The sequence below is a fragment of the Pseudoliparis swirei genome, chromosome 11 (assembly GCF_029220125.1).
Source record: "Pseudoliparis swirei isolate HS2019 ecotype Mariana Trench chromosome 11, NWPU_hadal_v1, whole genome shotgun sequence".
NCBI lineage: Eukaryota > Metazoa > Chordata > Actinopteri > Perciformes > Liparidae > Pseudoliparis > Pseudoliparis swirei.
This window is the reverse complement of record NC_079398.1, coordinates 16,851,873-16,866,303: the sequence shown is the minus strand read 5'-3', so window position 1 is coordinate 16,866,303 and position 14,431 is coordinate 16,851,873. Positions and strand designations below refer to the sequence as shown.

The 14,431-nt window shown below is 43.9% G+C and overlaps 1 protein-coding gene across 1 annotated transcript; it reads right to left on the bottom strand.

Annotated features, from left to right (window-relative positions):
- Positions 1–369: 369 nt before the first annotated feature.
- Positions 370–13,704, bottom strand: sgpp1b (sphingosine-1-phosphate phosphatase 1b). The gene is made up of 4 exons (XM_056426507.1): positions 12,682–13,704; positions 7,189–7,246; positions 7,096–7,124; positions 370–3,383 (listed from the first exon to the last, which is right to left on the bottom strand). Exons 1-4 carry the CDS (start codon positions 13,417–13,419, stop codon positions 2,832–2,834), a joined length of 1,377 nt encoding a protein of 458 aa, XP_056282482.1. The 5' UTR covers positions 13,420–13,704; the 3' UTR covers positions 370–2,831.
- Positions 13,705–14,431: the final 727 nt, after the last annotated feature.

Here is a 14,431-nt window from a genome sequence, read left to right as displayed (position 1 = left end):
AATAACTAAAATTTGAAAAGACTATTTCAAGTAAAATATTGAATTATTAAATATTTTGTGAATCCACAAAAAGCCAAAAAGCTAATAGTTCTACTGAATTATATCTAAATTAAAATGGATTTTTCTCTCCATGTCAGATGTGGATAATTTGGTTTGTTATAATTAATTAAATGTTTAAGATAATGAGTTCCTCTCTGTTCAGTGTGGAGGAAGTTTCCTCTCCTCTCACTCATTCATCTCACTTCAAGAAAAGAGGCGCTGGAAACAGGGACCCACTTCCTGTTTTCACTTCTTGTTTCCCTTCGAGGCCACAGGAAGAGAAACCAGTCGGGCAGTGGAGAGATTTATAATTAAATACAAGAAAGAATGCAAGACAAATAACTGTTTTATTAAATAACAATAAATTGTTTGTTTTCTCCCTTACAGGATGAACTATTCTTCATTATTTTTACTAAATCACAGGAAAAACAAACGTCACATAAAGGAAGTGAAGTAAAAAAATACCAGACAATCTTAGTTTACTTTACAGCCCTGAAAAGTTGTGATAAATTTAGTTTTATTTATGAAGGAAAAAAACAAAATAGTTGCTGGTTGGAGCTTCTGAAAATGTGACGATTTCCTGCTTTTCTCTTTTATATCGTCGTACAATAAATATTTCGGGGTTTTGAAATGTTGGTCGAAAAAAAGAGAAGAAAAAAAAGTTCTATTAACATTTAATAATCAGAAAAGGACAAAAACGATATTTTGGTCAAATGTCTTGTTATCAGACAATGTTTATTTGGGAAACTGACGAGTTTTTTCAATTTGACATTTTATTCAAATAATCAACAGATCAACCTAACATTTTAATAGTGGTTAGTTACAGCAGTAATTTAAATATCTAAATTAATATGTGCTTTAAATATCTTCAGCTGTTTAACTTCACTGCTCAGCGGGAACGCAGTGCATTGTGGGAATAGTGCATTTACATTAAGACAGTACCGTACTAAACAACGACGACGCACCAGTCCACTTCCTGCTAAATCAAGACCAGGTTGTGTTTCTCTGCTCAGAGTTCAAAGGTCACCAGATGACCTTTAAAGAGAAAAGGCACTTCAGTGACAGAGGAACCGTGTGTGTGTGTGTACAGGACTGTCTCAGAAAATTAGAATATTGTGATGAAGTTCTTTATTTTCTGTAATGCAATTAAAAAAACAAAAATGTCATGCATTCTGGATTCATTACAAATCAACTGAAATATTGCAAGCCTTTTATTCTGATTTATTGCTGATTATGGCTTACAGCTTAAGAAAACTCAAATATCCTATCTCTAAATATTAGAATATCATGAAAAAGTATACTAGTAGGGTATTAAACAAATCACTTGAATTGTCTAATTAACTCGAAACACCTGCAAGGGTTTCCTGAGCCTTGACAAACACTCAGCTGTTATAAATCTTTTTTTTTACTTGGTCTGAGGAAATATTAAAATTTTATGAGATAGGATTTTAGAGTTTTCTTAAGCTGTAAGCCATAATCAGCAATATTAAAAGAATAAAAGGCTTGCAATATTTCAGTTGATTTGTAATGAATCCAGAATGCATGACATTTTTGTTTTTTTAATTGCATTACAGAAAATAAAGAACTTTATCACAATATTCTAATTTTCTGAGACAGTCCTGTATATATATATATTGTGTGTGTGTAGGTCTACATTGACTTTAGCTGGTGTTCAATTGTCAAAAACAGAAACATTTGAACATTAAGTTTAGAAAATCCTTAAATTTAAATATTGCTGATAAAAACAGCAAAACAGAACGTTTCTCTCTTTGCTACTTCCTGTTTGCTACTTCCTGTTTGCTTAAATGGTGTATGGCGTATATTAAATATAACGTCAAGAACCTTTATGAGAATTTGTATAATATAATCAGTGTTTTTTTATACTTTCCTTCTGTCTCGTTTCCTACAAAATTATATTGTGTAACATTTTAATTTGACAATAATAATAATAATATTGTATTTGCCTGAGCTGTGACCCCCACGCCTCCAGACGAAACTCCTCTGCACAGGAAGTGGACGCCATCGAGGAGGGTCTCGACCAGGAAGTCAAGTTTACAGTGTTGTAAGAGAAAACGGCACTCCCATCATCCCAATAAATAAACTTCTCAAAACCGTAAAACAAAGTCGGAGAACCATTAAGTTTCAGTCCACAGGTCAAAGGTCACCGTCAAGAAGAGCCCCGACACCAAAATGAAGTATAAAAATCGTACTGCCGGCGAGAGGAAGATTAAATATGAATTATTACAAAGCGTCCCGACACAAAACCACACAAATATTTAACGTTGAATAAAAAGAAAAAAATGTCAATTTAAAAAAAAAAATCAATTAATCAAAAGATTCAGATTATCTGCTTTTCTCCGTTTTATGTTTTTGGAATTTTGGAACATATTGTAAATGATTTTCTGACATTTCACAGATAAATAAATGATGACGGTAACCGTCGGTTACCAACACTTATTTAATGGAGTCACTGAAACACGTTTTAAAAGTTGTGTGGTTCTTTGTCGAAATGTAAATATCAAGACACACAGTTGTTATCGATCAGCAGCGATCAGTGGCGTTTTTTTTCTCTCGGAGGAGGAAGTGGAAGCTTGGCTCCGATCCAGCGAGTCGTGGATTCAGGAGGAAACCGTCAGATTTTATTTGAAATTAATTGTTAAAAGATCAAAGAGATTTGGCGTCACTCGCCAATTTTTTTTCCAGCAGCTCCTGGTTCAGACCAGATTCGAGACTTTTGATTCGCCACGGTCACGAACCCAGGGTTCGGTGGGGGTATCCGACCGGACGTCCAATCAGGAGAGCCGAGTCCAGCTGAAGAGCAGCGGCACCAGGAACAGCACGTTGAAGCCCACGGCGGCGTACACGATGTAGCGGTACGGCAGCTCCACCTCCATGTGCTGCCGGGCCTTCCTGGCGTCGCCACCGGGCACGCCGACCACCCGGCACACCAGCGGCAGCGTGACGGCCTTCATGAGCGCCCGCGTGCCCACCAGCACCAGCACGCCCAGGACCAGCCGCAGCAGCGCCGCGCCCACCAGGCCGGAGCCAAGGGCGGGCGCGGCGAGCGGCAGCAGGCCCGGCGCGGCGTCCGGCAGCAGGCCCAGGCGGAGGTTGATGTGGGAGGCCAGCGCCACGCCGGCGCCGGTGCCCAGGATCTGGGCGGTGTCGCCCCGCGAGGTGCTCCACGTGTCCAGGCTGAAGGAGAACAAGCCCAGCAGGAGGTGCAGGGAGACGATGGCGAGCGGCGCCCAGCGGCACGTCAGGTTGAAGCCGTCGATCGGGTCCAACGCCGGCAGGAGGAAGAGGAGGATGAGGGCGCTGTAGAAGACGCCCACGATAACGTCCTGGAGGAGAGGAGCACACGGGGAGTTCAGGGTCAGACGTGACACTCACCAAGGATCTCATGATCTTTATTTGTTATTGAAGTGCAGAAACTCAACTAACAAGAATAAACCCTGAAGACATCCTGCTGATTTATTATATTTATAGAATAAACTTCAGACTTTTGTTGTGCTTTTCCTGCTCCGGGGCCAAAACAGGAAGTGGAAGACAGGAAGCGGAGGGACCGGCGAGCTCGACGTGGCACTGAACTCTGAACTCGGACACAAAGGTCGTCGCCGGCGTTCATTTATTGACCCGAGAGACGAAACCCACAGACGGGAACTCCTCCCGACTCACGGAGGAGAAACCGTTGAGTTTTAAACATCTTCATTCTTTTGTTCTCCTGGATTCTGGACAGGACTTCGTTGCATTAAAAGAATAAAATAAATGATCTCTTTCTCTCTTTAAACAAAAGAAAAAGGGTACTATTTAAAATATCAAAACTATATTTAAGAACACAAATAAAACAAAACGTCTGTACTTTTACGTGACGGACTCAGGAACCTAAATAATTCACCTTCGCATCCCGAGACGTATCGATCCGGTATTGATTCTGCGTTATGCAACGATGGAAAGAAACACGGAAACTTGCTCCGTCGGACATTTCATACGCTCTATACGTCTATTCCTCCTACGTGAGCCGTTGTTGTTGTTGTTACATAACATTACATGTCATTTAGCAAACGCTTTTATCCAAAGCGACTTACAATAAGTGCATTCAACCTAGAGTATAAACTAAGAACAACAAGAATACAGAAAGTAACATTTCCTCAACATAGTCAAACTACCAAAGTACCATAATAAGAGCTATTTAAGTGCCACTCAATGCTTGTTGTTGTGTGCACAAACACAAAGTCGTCCCTCATCAGCGTTTACTGCCTCTGGACCGGCTCTACTTTCCCCAGACAGAACCCTTCAGGGTCCTGTAAGAGTTAAATCTTACTGGGTGGGTTATTAACCCTCCGGCTCTCACGCGGCGGGGCGGCGTGTGACGGCCTGGACAAAGTTTACTGCTGACTCAGCAGCCAGATAAGCAGCAGGAAACCCTCCAGAGGTTCACTGATCCATCACCTCTCTGCTTACGCTGCACACACTTATCAGCTCGTTCTCTCTCTCCCTTTCCTTCTCGCTTTGAACGACAGCAAATGAAAGTTTTTCCGCCGTCTGAAAGTTCTCTGCATGACCGACGTCCAGAAAGAGGAGGAGTCTGAAGGAACGCCAGGTTAGGGTCATCTGGAAGAAGCTTTTATCTTCAGAGCTACAAATGAGCTTGGACAGCTTTAAAAGGCCGACTGGATCCACCAGCAACCAGCATAATGATAACTGTGTTTATGTCGCTCCTTTAAAAACACTTCACAAGGTGACAGGCGAAGCAGCGGACACGAGACGACTGAGAAACGGTTCAATGGACGAAACGTCGATGCTTTAAAAGAAATAAAAACGGTGAAAAAGTTCAGTCTGGTGCAAAGGGTCAGCAGACGTCAACAACGAGGGCGGCTTCTCATCTCGGGGCTCTTTCCTGCAGAACAAAAGCCAGAGGACTTCCAGAACACTCGGAGAGCCCGGCGGGTTTCAGGCCGAGCCGACGCTCCACTCCCTGAAAGACAACAGGCGACGCCCAGCGGAGCCTCCGGGGCCGCCGCCACTTTGAGCCGCCGCTCTGAACCCTCGTGACCTGGAGCACACTCCAGTCACCGGGATACGACCCGCTTCACAGAGGGAGCATCATCTCAGATGCATTGGGAAAAACAACAACAACATAAACCTGCAAAGAAATCCCGTTGTCGTCAATTCATCAAATTGTAAAATAAATATAGGCTGAAATGCGACGGGGCTCAAGTTGTAAACTGAGTCCATGGTGATGTTATATTTCCTGTTTACATCCCCCAGAGCATGATGGGAACTGTAGTTTGAGGGGATTACAGGGATTTTTCAGAGTTGATGTCATGTTGCTGGCACAATAAACAATAAGCATCATCTCTGGTGTGAACATCTTTCCCATTAATCGAAACTCAACTGAAGCAGCTTAAATGTGGAAAAATACGTTTTTTTTGAGCCAACTGAAAACAGAAGGGGGGAAACCTTCAGGGAAGAGTCAAAGTTTAGGATGATTGAGATCTGACATCACACGGGTGGAAAGTACATTTTAAAAAACTAGTGCTGTGAAAAATAACGCGTTATGATTAAATTACAGGATTAATTAGTTACTTTTTTTAACGCATGCGCAGAATGAGCTTCCAATACGTCTGTTGTTGGTCGTCTCTACAGCAGCATGTCATTTTTGTCTCTACGTGCCGCGTTAACACGACTCGGCTCTCCGTCTCGCGCGCCGCAGAGCTCCGATGCCGGCGTGTGCGCGCACATCGGGACGAAAAAAAGTCACTGGCACCCCCCCCCCCCCTGTTTGAGTTGCTTTATATATGTATTTCCTCATAGTCCTAGGCAATAATGCTACACAATAAATAGAATGCTTCAATCGACACCGTGATCGGTATTATCGGATCGGCAGATACTGATGTCAGTGATCGGTGATCGGTGATCGGCACCAAAAACCTGATTGGTGCATCTCTAATCATAGGTCAAGATCTGGTTTCACCTGCAGCATTGAGGGACACAACCACTTTAATCCACATGGGGCGCCAGAACCAACAACGTTAAAGTTCCTTGAAGTTACTTAAATTTAATCTGAGTTTTTACTTTGAGGGCAGTGGGAAGCGGTTCCACTCAAAAGTTATCGTCTTCTTGAAGCCCAGCGGCAGTTCTTCATGTACCTTGTGGTTTAAATGGAATATGATGTTGTTCTGCAGGTTGCCACCAGGCTGAGGTATCAATGCATGAGGAGTAAACACGTCCTATGGTGCATCATCTGGTCTTCAGGACTCCACCGTGTTGCACATCGGTGATCTCATCCTGCTAAAAACTAACCCGCCAACGTGAGAGTGGCGGAGAAAAGACGCAGGAGCAAGTTTTTCCAGGCAGGAATATTCATCAACGCCTTTTTCTTTCCAGTTAGAATTAAGAAACGCCGTATATCGTCTTCAGCAGAGATGGATGCCGGCCTGAGCACGTGGAGCACACCATGCAGGGTTCCCCCAATTAAAAACACCCAATTCTGCTCTAGAATTTAACAATTTAAAAGCTTCTTTAAATATTTATGTTACTTTATGCAAAGAATCTCCACGAAACACACAAAAGGAAATGCCTTGCTTCTCCCAAGACAGTGGGCAAGAACCCCAGGAGGAAGATGTGTATTCATTAAAATGACATGAACACTAGAAGTGTCGACTGAATACCGAATTAATCAGATCACACAAAGCCAAAGCACCCCCGACGTGTGCAGATGTTCAACGGTATGTGCGATGTGGGGCCATGTGATCCTCGGCCCCCGTCAGAGCTTTAAAAGCAGGAAAGAAAGACTTTTGTTTGGAGGCTTAAGTTCAAACACAAACGCTGCAGGCTGGGAAACGTCTGGTAGACGGTTAATTTTATTTAATCTGCAAATTGGTTCCTTGTGTGCAGGTTGAAACTCACGAGAAGACCAACATCAACCATCCCATAATAACAACGTGAGAAGCAGAGACACCTGGACGACGCTGGTGAACACCAGTTTCTCTCTTTTTACAATTCTAAAGCAGAGACAAGCTATTGTGTGTGTGTGTGTGTGTGTGTGTGTACCAGGACTGAGTGCATCCCATGTGATCGGGCTGACGAGACCAGCTTACATGCAGTGTGTGTGTGTGTGTGAGGGCATCCATCCCCCCATGGGGCGTGCGCAGACCAGCAGACACCAGCAGAGAGCCAAGCTGCAGCCCAGAGTGAAGGAGTACTGAGGAGAGAGGAGACAACAACTTTTAGAGAATAGCTAAATATATGGTTATATAATTAAGTCTTCACACGTAACACTGTGGTGTTTCAAAATAGCTTTTGTTTGACCATCAGCTCAGAAAAAGAAAAGAAAAAAAATTGCTAAATTAAACTACAATAATACAAATAAATCCCAACAAAATTTTTTGACTTTTCGCCCCGTTTCCTCACAAGTTGAGTCGGACTCATTCTCAGGATTTGTCTTCTCTATAGGTTTGAAGAAAAGTACGAACTGATAGTCCGCTTCGCCATTGTCTACAGGATTTAGACCCGCCTCTTTTCACACATTAGCCTATAAATGTGGTCACCCCGCTCACACCCAGCAGCCTTCTTCTCTTCTTCTGAGTTTAATGTCGTTTAGCAACGAGACCGTCTATTTTTAGGCGCAAAATGCGACCATTTGGTCGCAGTCTGGAGCCCTGAAAGGGATGTTTTTTTAACTCTATAATGACAATAACGCATTGATGAAACAATGCAGGTGCATAACTTTTAATAAAACTGTGAATGTAATTCAAACAGAACCTCCAGGCAGGAAGTGCAAAACATTTTAAATATATTGAAGCGGTGCACACGTCTAAATGCAGATAAACTCAACTTCACATTAGGGAAATTCATAATCAGTATTCGTTCATCTCTGACCCGGTGATACGACCACAATACAAATAGTGTGTGTGTGTGTGTGTGTGTGTTCCTGATAACGTGGACGTGATGTGCAGTGGACCTCATAAAAGATTCCTCATTACGTGGACCAGAAGAAAAGCCGAGTTCACTTAATCTGATCCGGGACACAAAGCGTCCAACTTCAGTCCAACCTCAAGCTAACCTCAAGCTAACTTCTTGGTCTGAATTTGTGTAACTTGCACAAACGGGTTTATTGATATAAGCACTACTCAAAATATTGAATATGATGCAGCCAAATCCAATAGTTTGAGGATGTTACACCTTTATTTCTCTATAAATAAACGGTTTGTCCAGAGGCAGGAGAGCAGCTGGTGAAGATGAGACGCGAGACCTGCAGTCCGTGTTCAGAAGAACTAAGCTCAACGGGACACTTCTTCAGAGAATAGAGGAAGGGTTCATGCTCTCCGATGATGATGGACACCGGCGAGCATCCGGAGGGGAGGATGAAAGGAGAGCGAGTGACAGTCGAGCCGTGAGAAAAGAGACGACGGGCGAAAGCTGCTGAGGTTTTAACACCCTGGGTGAAACGTTTTTAAAAAGCCTTTTGTTCTCTTCATTGTTGTGGAAGCGACTCAGATTTCCTCCTCAAACCAGACCTACGACAAATCCCAGACCACCACTGGGGGCCACGGTGAATCCCCCCCCCCCCCCCTTGTTATCTGCTCTGCTCCTGCAGCTGGAGTTTCAAGGCCACTGAATTTAAGCCATAAAGAAGACACTAGTGGCATGTGTGTGTGTGTGAGTGAGTGAGAGGTTTACTGGTCAGATGGATTTCAGGAACACAGATTAACCTTTGGTCCACATGACGCTGCTCACCTGTTGGTGAAGTACACAAACTGACCACAGGTCAGATTTAGGGTTTAAAGCCGATGGGATTTGTCCACATATTTGAATTTTATTATGACATTATATACCCACGTGTACAAAGCACAGTTATCAAAACATGAGCTAGAGATTATTAAAACATTAATGTTTGTGGAGTCTTTTGTTTTTCATGACTCTTGAATTCTAATATACAGTGCATCCGGAAAGTATTCACAGCGCTTCACTTTTTCCACATTTTGTTATGTTACAGACTTATTCCACATTGGATTAAATTCATTATTTTCCTCAACATTCTACACACAAAAACCCATAATGACAAAGCGAAAACAGTTTTTTGCAAATTTTTGCACATTTATTAAAAATAAAGAACGAAAACATAACATGTACATAAGTATTCACAGCCTTTGCTCAATACTTTGTTGAAGCACCTTTGGCAGCAATTACAGCCTCAAGTCTTCTTGGGTATGATTCCACAAGCGTGGCACACCTATTTCTGGGCAGTTTCTCCCATTCTTCTTTGCAGAACCTCTCAAGTTCCATCAGGTTGGATGGGGAGCGTCGGTGCACAGCCATTTTCAGATCTCTCCAGAGATGTTCAATCGGGTGCAAGTCAGGGCTCTGGCTGGGCCACTCCTGGACATTCACAGAGTCGTCCCGAAGCCACTCCTTTGTTATCGTGGCTGTGTGCTTCGGGTCGTTGTCCTGTTGGAAGATGAACCGTCGCCCCAGTCTGAGGTCCAGAGCACTTTGGAGCATGTTTTCATCCAGGATGTCTCTGTACATTGCTGCATTCATCTTTCCCTCAATCCTGACTCGTCTCCCAGTTCCTCGCGCTGAAAAGCATCCCCACAGCATGATGCTGCCACCACCGTGCTTCACTGTAGGGATGGTATTGGCCAGGTGATGAGCAGTGCCTGGTTTCCTCCAGACATGACGCTTGGCATTCAGGCCAAAGAGTTCAATCTTTGTTTCATCAGACCAGAGAATTTTGTTTCTCATGGTCTGAGAGTCCTTCAGGTGCTTTTTTGCAAACTCTAGGCGGGCTGTCATGTGCTTTTTACTGAGGAGTGGCTTCCGTCTGGCCACTCGACCAAACAGGCCTGATTTGTGGAGTGCTGCAGAGATGGTTGTCCTTCTGGAAGGTTCTCCTCTCTTCATAGAACAACGCTGGAGCTCTGTCAGAGTGACCATCGGGTTCCTGGTCACCTCCCTGACTAAGGCCCTTCTCCCCCGATCGCTCAGTCTGGCTGGGCGGCCAACTCTAGGAGGAGTCCTGGTGGCTCCAAACTTCTTCCATGTCCGCATGATGGAGGCCACTGTGATCATTGGGACTTTCAATGCTGCAGAAATCTTTCTGTACCCTTCGCCAGATCTGTGCCTCGATACAATTCTGTCTCGGAGGTCTATAGATAATTCCTTGAACTTCATGGCTTGGTTTCTGCTCTGATATGCACTGTCAACTGTGATACCTTATATAGACAGGTGTGTGCCTTTCTCAATCATGTCCAATCAACTGAATTTAGCACAGGTGGACTCCAATCAAACATCTCAATGATGATCAGTGGAAACAGGATGCACCTGAGCTAAATGTTTAGTGTCATGGCAAAGGCTGTGAATACTTATGTACATGTTATGTTTTCATTCTTTATTTTTATCAGATTTGCAAAAAACTGTTTTCACTTTGTCATTATGGGTTGTTGTGTGTAGAATGTTGAGGAAAATAATGAATTTAATCCATATTGGAATAAGGCTGTAACATAACAAAATGTGGAAAAAGTGAAGCGCTGTGAATACTTTCCGGATGCACTGTATGCTGCGTGGTGAACGCTCAGGGAAACTAATTATTCTTTAACTAATGACGTTCCTATCAGTCACTGCTGCACTTTGTGTTTCGTGCCAATTATAGAATGATAAGTAACAAGAAGGTTCTCACCTTCAAAGAAAAGGACCTTGTTCTGGTGTTTTGTTCAAAATAAACATAGCAGGGGAAAAAAGTCACGACTCTGAAGATAAAAAGAGCTGAAACCTTTTAAATAGAAGATAATGTTCAATCAGCTCCCTGAACGTATTACTGGCAGCATGCGAGTGACAGATCATTCAATATGTACATGTTGAGACCCAGAGTCTGAAGACGGAAGAACAAAACAACCAGCTGCTGGCTGGTTACCGGCAGACTCTAGGGACGCTCTCTAGCCACCGGGCTGGTTACAGAGATCTTCTAAACGAGGAGAGAAAGCCCCGAGAGCTGCAGACTCTGTCTTGTCTTGAAGGCCCACACTAGGAGGTCAGGGGTCGCCTCTCCTATCTCGTGGCAGACAGACGGGGAGGTGCAGCATCGTAAATCAATCCCACCCCGCGGCTCTCGTCTCGGCAGTGATTCAGACAACGCAGGGACCACACGCGCGTTTGGAAATCTCTGGACGCCGTGAAAAGGCATCGTGGGAATGGTGTTCCACAAGAACTGGTCATCTGTGCCGTCTCTGGCCGAAAACAGACTTGTTTAAATTAAGAGTTTTGGCGAAAAAAATGTCAGACGTTTCCCCCAGAGCTCAAGGTGACGTCTTCAAATTGTGTATTTCTGTCCAACGAAACAAAAAATATGGAATTTTAAATAATAGAGTAGCTTAAAAAAAAAAGCAGCAAATACTTATATTTTAGCGGGACAAATGTCTGGGAATCTCTGCAAAATAAGTAAATAAATAAATGAAGCAGTTGCGATGAATCATCGTACTGTTCCAGAAGCCTGCATGCAGCGTCTCTCAGCTCCATGAGGGTCAAATGGACTTCCTGCAGCTCATGGATCGCTCGCTCCCCCCCCCCACACACACTGGGACACAATGAGCGCACTACACAGAGCTTCTGTTGGCGTTTGCAGACACAATGGAGGGCTGTACCTCCAGAGAGAACCACGGGAGATGAAGACGTGTTTATGACTAGAAGCTGCTGCTGTCACTGCGATGGAGTGGATGAGTGGGGAGAGGCTGTTAATCAATACTTAACGGGCCGCTGACGGGCTAATTGACTTTATGTGTCCCCGTGGTGGAAGACAACAGGTGTAATTAGCTCCACGTTAAAGCACAACGGAGGCTGACTAAATGTTTTTATAATCTATTGTTCTGTTGTCTATTTTGACCGTTAAAACAGTCAGAAGACAGTTGAGAAGTGGACTTAAAAATATCAGGTATTGGCTCGTTTTGCCTTATAAAGAGAACAAATCTAAAATATATTCCGTTTGCATTCAAGAAAAATGACAAATATTCACATACAAACCAATTAACTGTGACGAAATCTTACCCACTTGACTTATTACATCATTTTAAATTGTTGCCGAACTTCCGGTCGATCTGCCCACGACATCTTTCATCCATGGTGTCATCTTGTGTTGTTGCATTAAATTGAATTGTTGCAAACCTTACGATGCGGGGCAATTTGCATTAAGTCAATATATTGTGCTGCAAAAGGCCAGAGTTTGAATGGTAATCATTAATTATTGCATCAGCGTGTATACACAATCAATATAGAACAAGAAGCTGCAGCATTTAAATGAATTGTATGCAGTTGATGCTTCCAGTAAAGAATATAAAGGGTACAATATATGTGAGTTTCTATTTCTTCTACTTTGATTAAACTTTTTTACACCAATGCATAAATGTCAGGTCTCCTTTTAAGGAATGTGTGCATGTTGTGTATTAATAATACAGAGCTTTCAGCCTCTCTATAATTCACATGCACACATGTGAAACACCAAAACAGAAAGTGTATCAGTTTCCTTTCTGTAAATAAAGAGGAAGTGAGCACCTGCACACTTCCTCTTTCCCCTCTCTCCTCCTGCATTTGATACATTTCAGATATTGTGTAAACAATTAGACATTAAGTGCAGCCCGACTGTACCTCCCAGCGGCCGTAGGTCAGGAACAGCAGGGCGATGGGCAGGGCCGTGCCGGACATGGCGTGCGTGGACGGCATGCTGTACTCGGAGTTGTAGAACATCTCTACCTTCACCACGGGCGGCGAGGCGGGCCGGGACCAGCCGACGACGTCCTTGGTGCACTGCCCCAGGTACATGACCCAGACCCACACCATGATGAGCCGCCGGCCCACGAAGGCGTCCACGTTCCACGTGACGAAGGGGAAGAAGGTGATGTAGAACAGCTCGTTGCCCAGCTCGGTGCCGAAGGTGAACAAGTAGAACAGGAGCCGGTTCTCGATGAGGAACTCGCGGCCGACGTCGCCCGTCAGCGAGTTCCTCCGCAGGGGTTTCACCGTCTCCCCGCCGGAAGCGGGCGACCCGTTCCGGGGTGTCGTTTCACTTTCCTCGCCTCGGTTCGTCGCGACGCTAGCGTCGGCGTCCCTCCTGCGAACACGCGTCGGCGACCCCGTTTGTGTTTTCTCCCCTTCCCCGGCTCCGATGACGGCGGACGAGGTTCCGCTCTCATCTCCCTCGGCGATGTGGTGATGGCAAGCCCCGTTGTTGTGCGCGTGAGCCCGGTCCGACTCCTTGTCGGTGCCGGTGGTGGTACCGGTTCTCAAAAACGTCCCGCGTACTCCACAAAAGCGCTGAAAGCGGGCTACGAGGTGGGGGTCTTGTAGATAGTGATACAGCTCTACTAACCGGTTACTTTTCTCCATGTTTACAACACCGGGATGGTAGCAGAACCCTCCTCTGGTACGTCGGCTCCCCTGTGACGTCCGTCAGCTCGCTAACCCCTGCATTGTGGCAGAGTAAACCCCGAACCGTTAAAAAAAATACAAGTTATTATAACGGCGAGAAATACTCATGATTTTTTTTAAAGAAATACAAATAAAAGAAATTAACAAAGGATATATTGCTCCCCCCCCCCCCGGTGAGACGATGACAAGAAAGAACTGAGCGGGTCCGGTTCTTGTTCGCCGGCGTCCGGATGCGACGGGAGACCCGCTATCTGAGCCTGCAACTGACAGATCTATGGAGCGCATGCAGTGGGAGCGCGCCTCCCGTGGTGCGTTCTAGTGCCGTCGGACATTTTGTTTTCTCACTTAAAAAATAGAAAGACACTGATTATTTTTTATTTTGTCATGTTAATTTTCATTCATATTAATTAAGGTCATGGGTGATATTGATGTCAATACCCTGAAGTTAAGATATAAGTTTCTTTTTCACAAATTATAACAAACTTTACTCAAATGAGAAAATATCGTTTTAAAAAAAAGGTTAACAAGCCCAAGACCCAATAAACACCTTCATGTTGTCCATGACATATTGATAATATCTTACAATGAATAACGAGGAAGTGACAAATCTATTATATTATGTAATTCCCAGTGGGTTCTGTGTTTAAAAAAAAAATCTGGATAAATACTAAAGTTTGAGGTTTCTAGAAGCACTTAAAGGCAACAGGAGTTCCGGCGCGCACCTACGACAGACATGGTGACGTCACGACGTAATGTGACCGCACTTAGTGATAGATATTCAGATAGATAGATAAATAGATAGATAAAACCACAAAACATTGTCACCTGACATATTTTATTTGACAATGAATCACCTGAAAAAACGTTTACTCGCCCTTTTTCAAAATAGTTTCTTAAATATGGAATATGCATTTTCATCAAAATATAAATTCTTGTTTTAAAATATCAAGCTTCTCTTTTATAGTTGCCC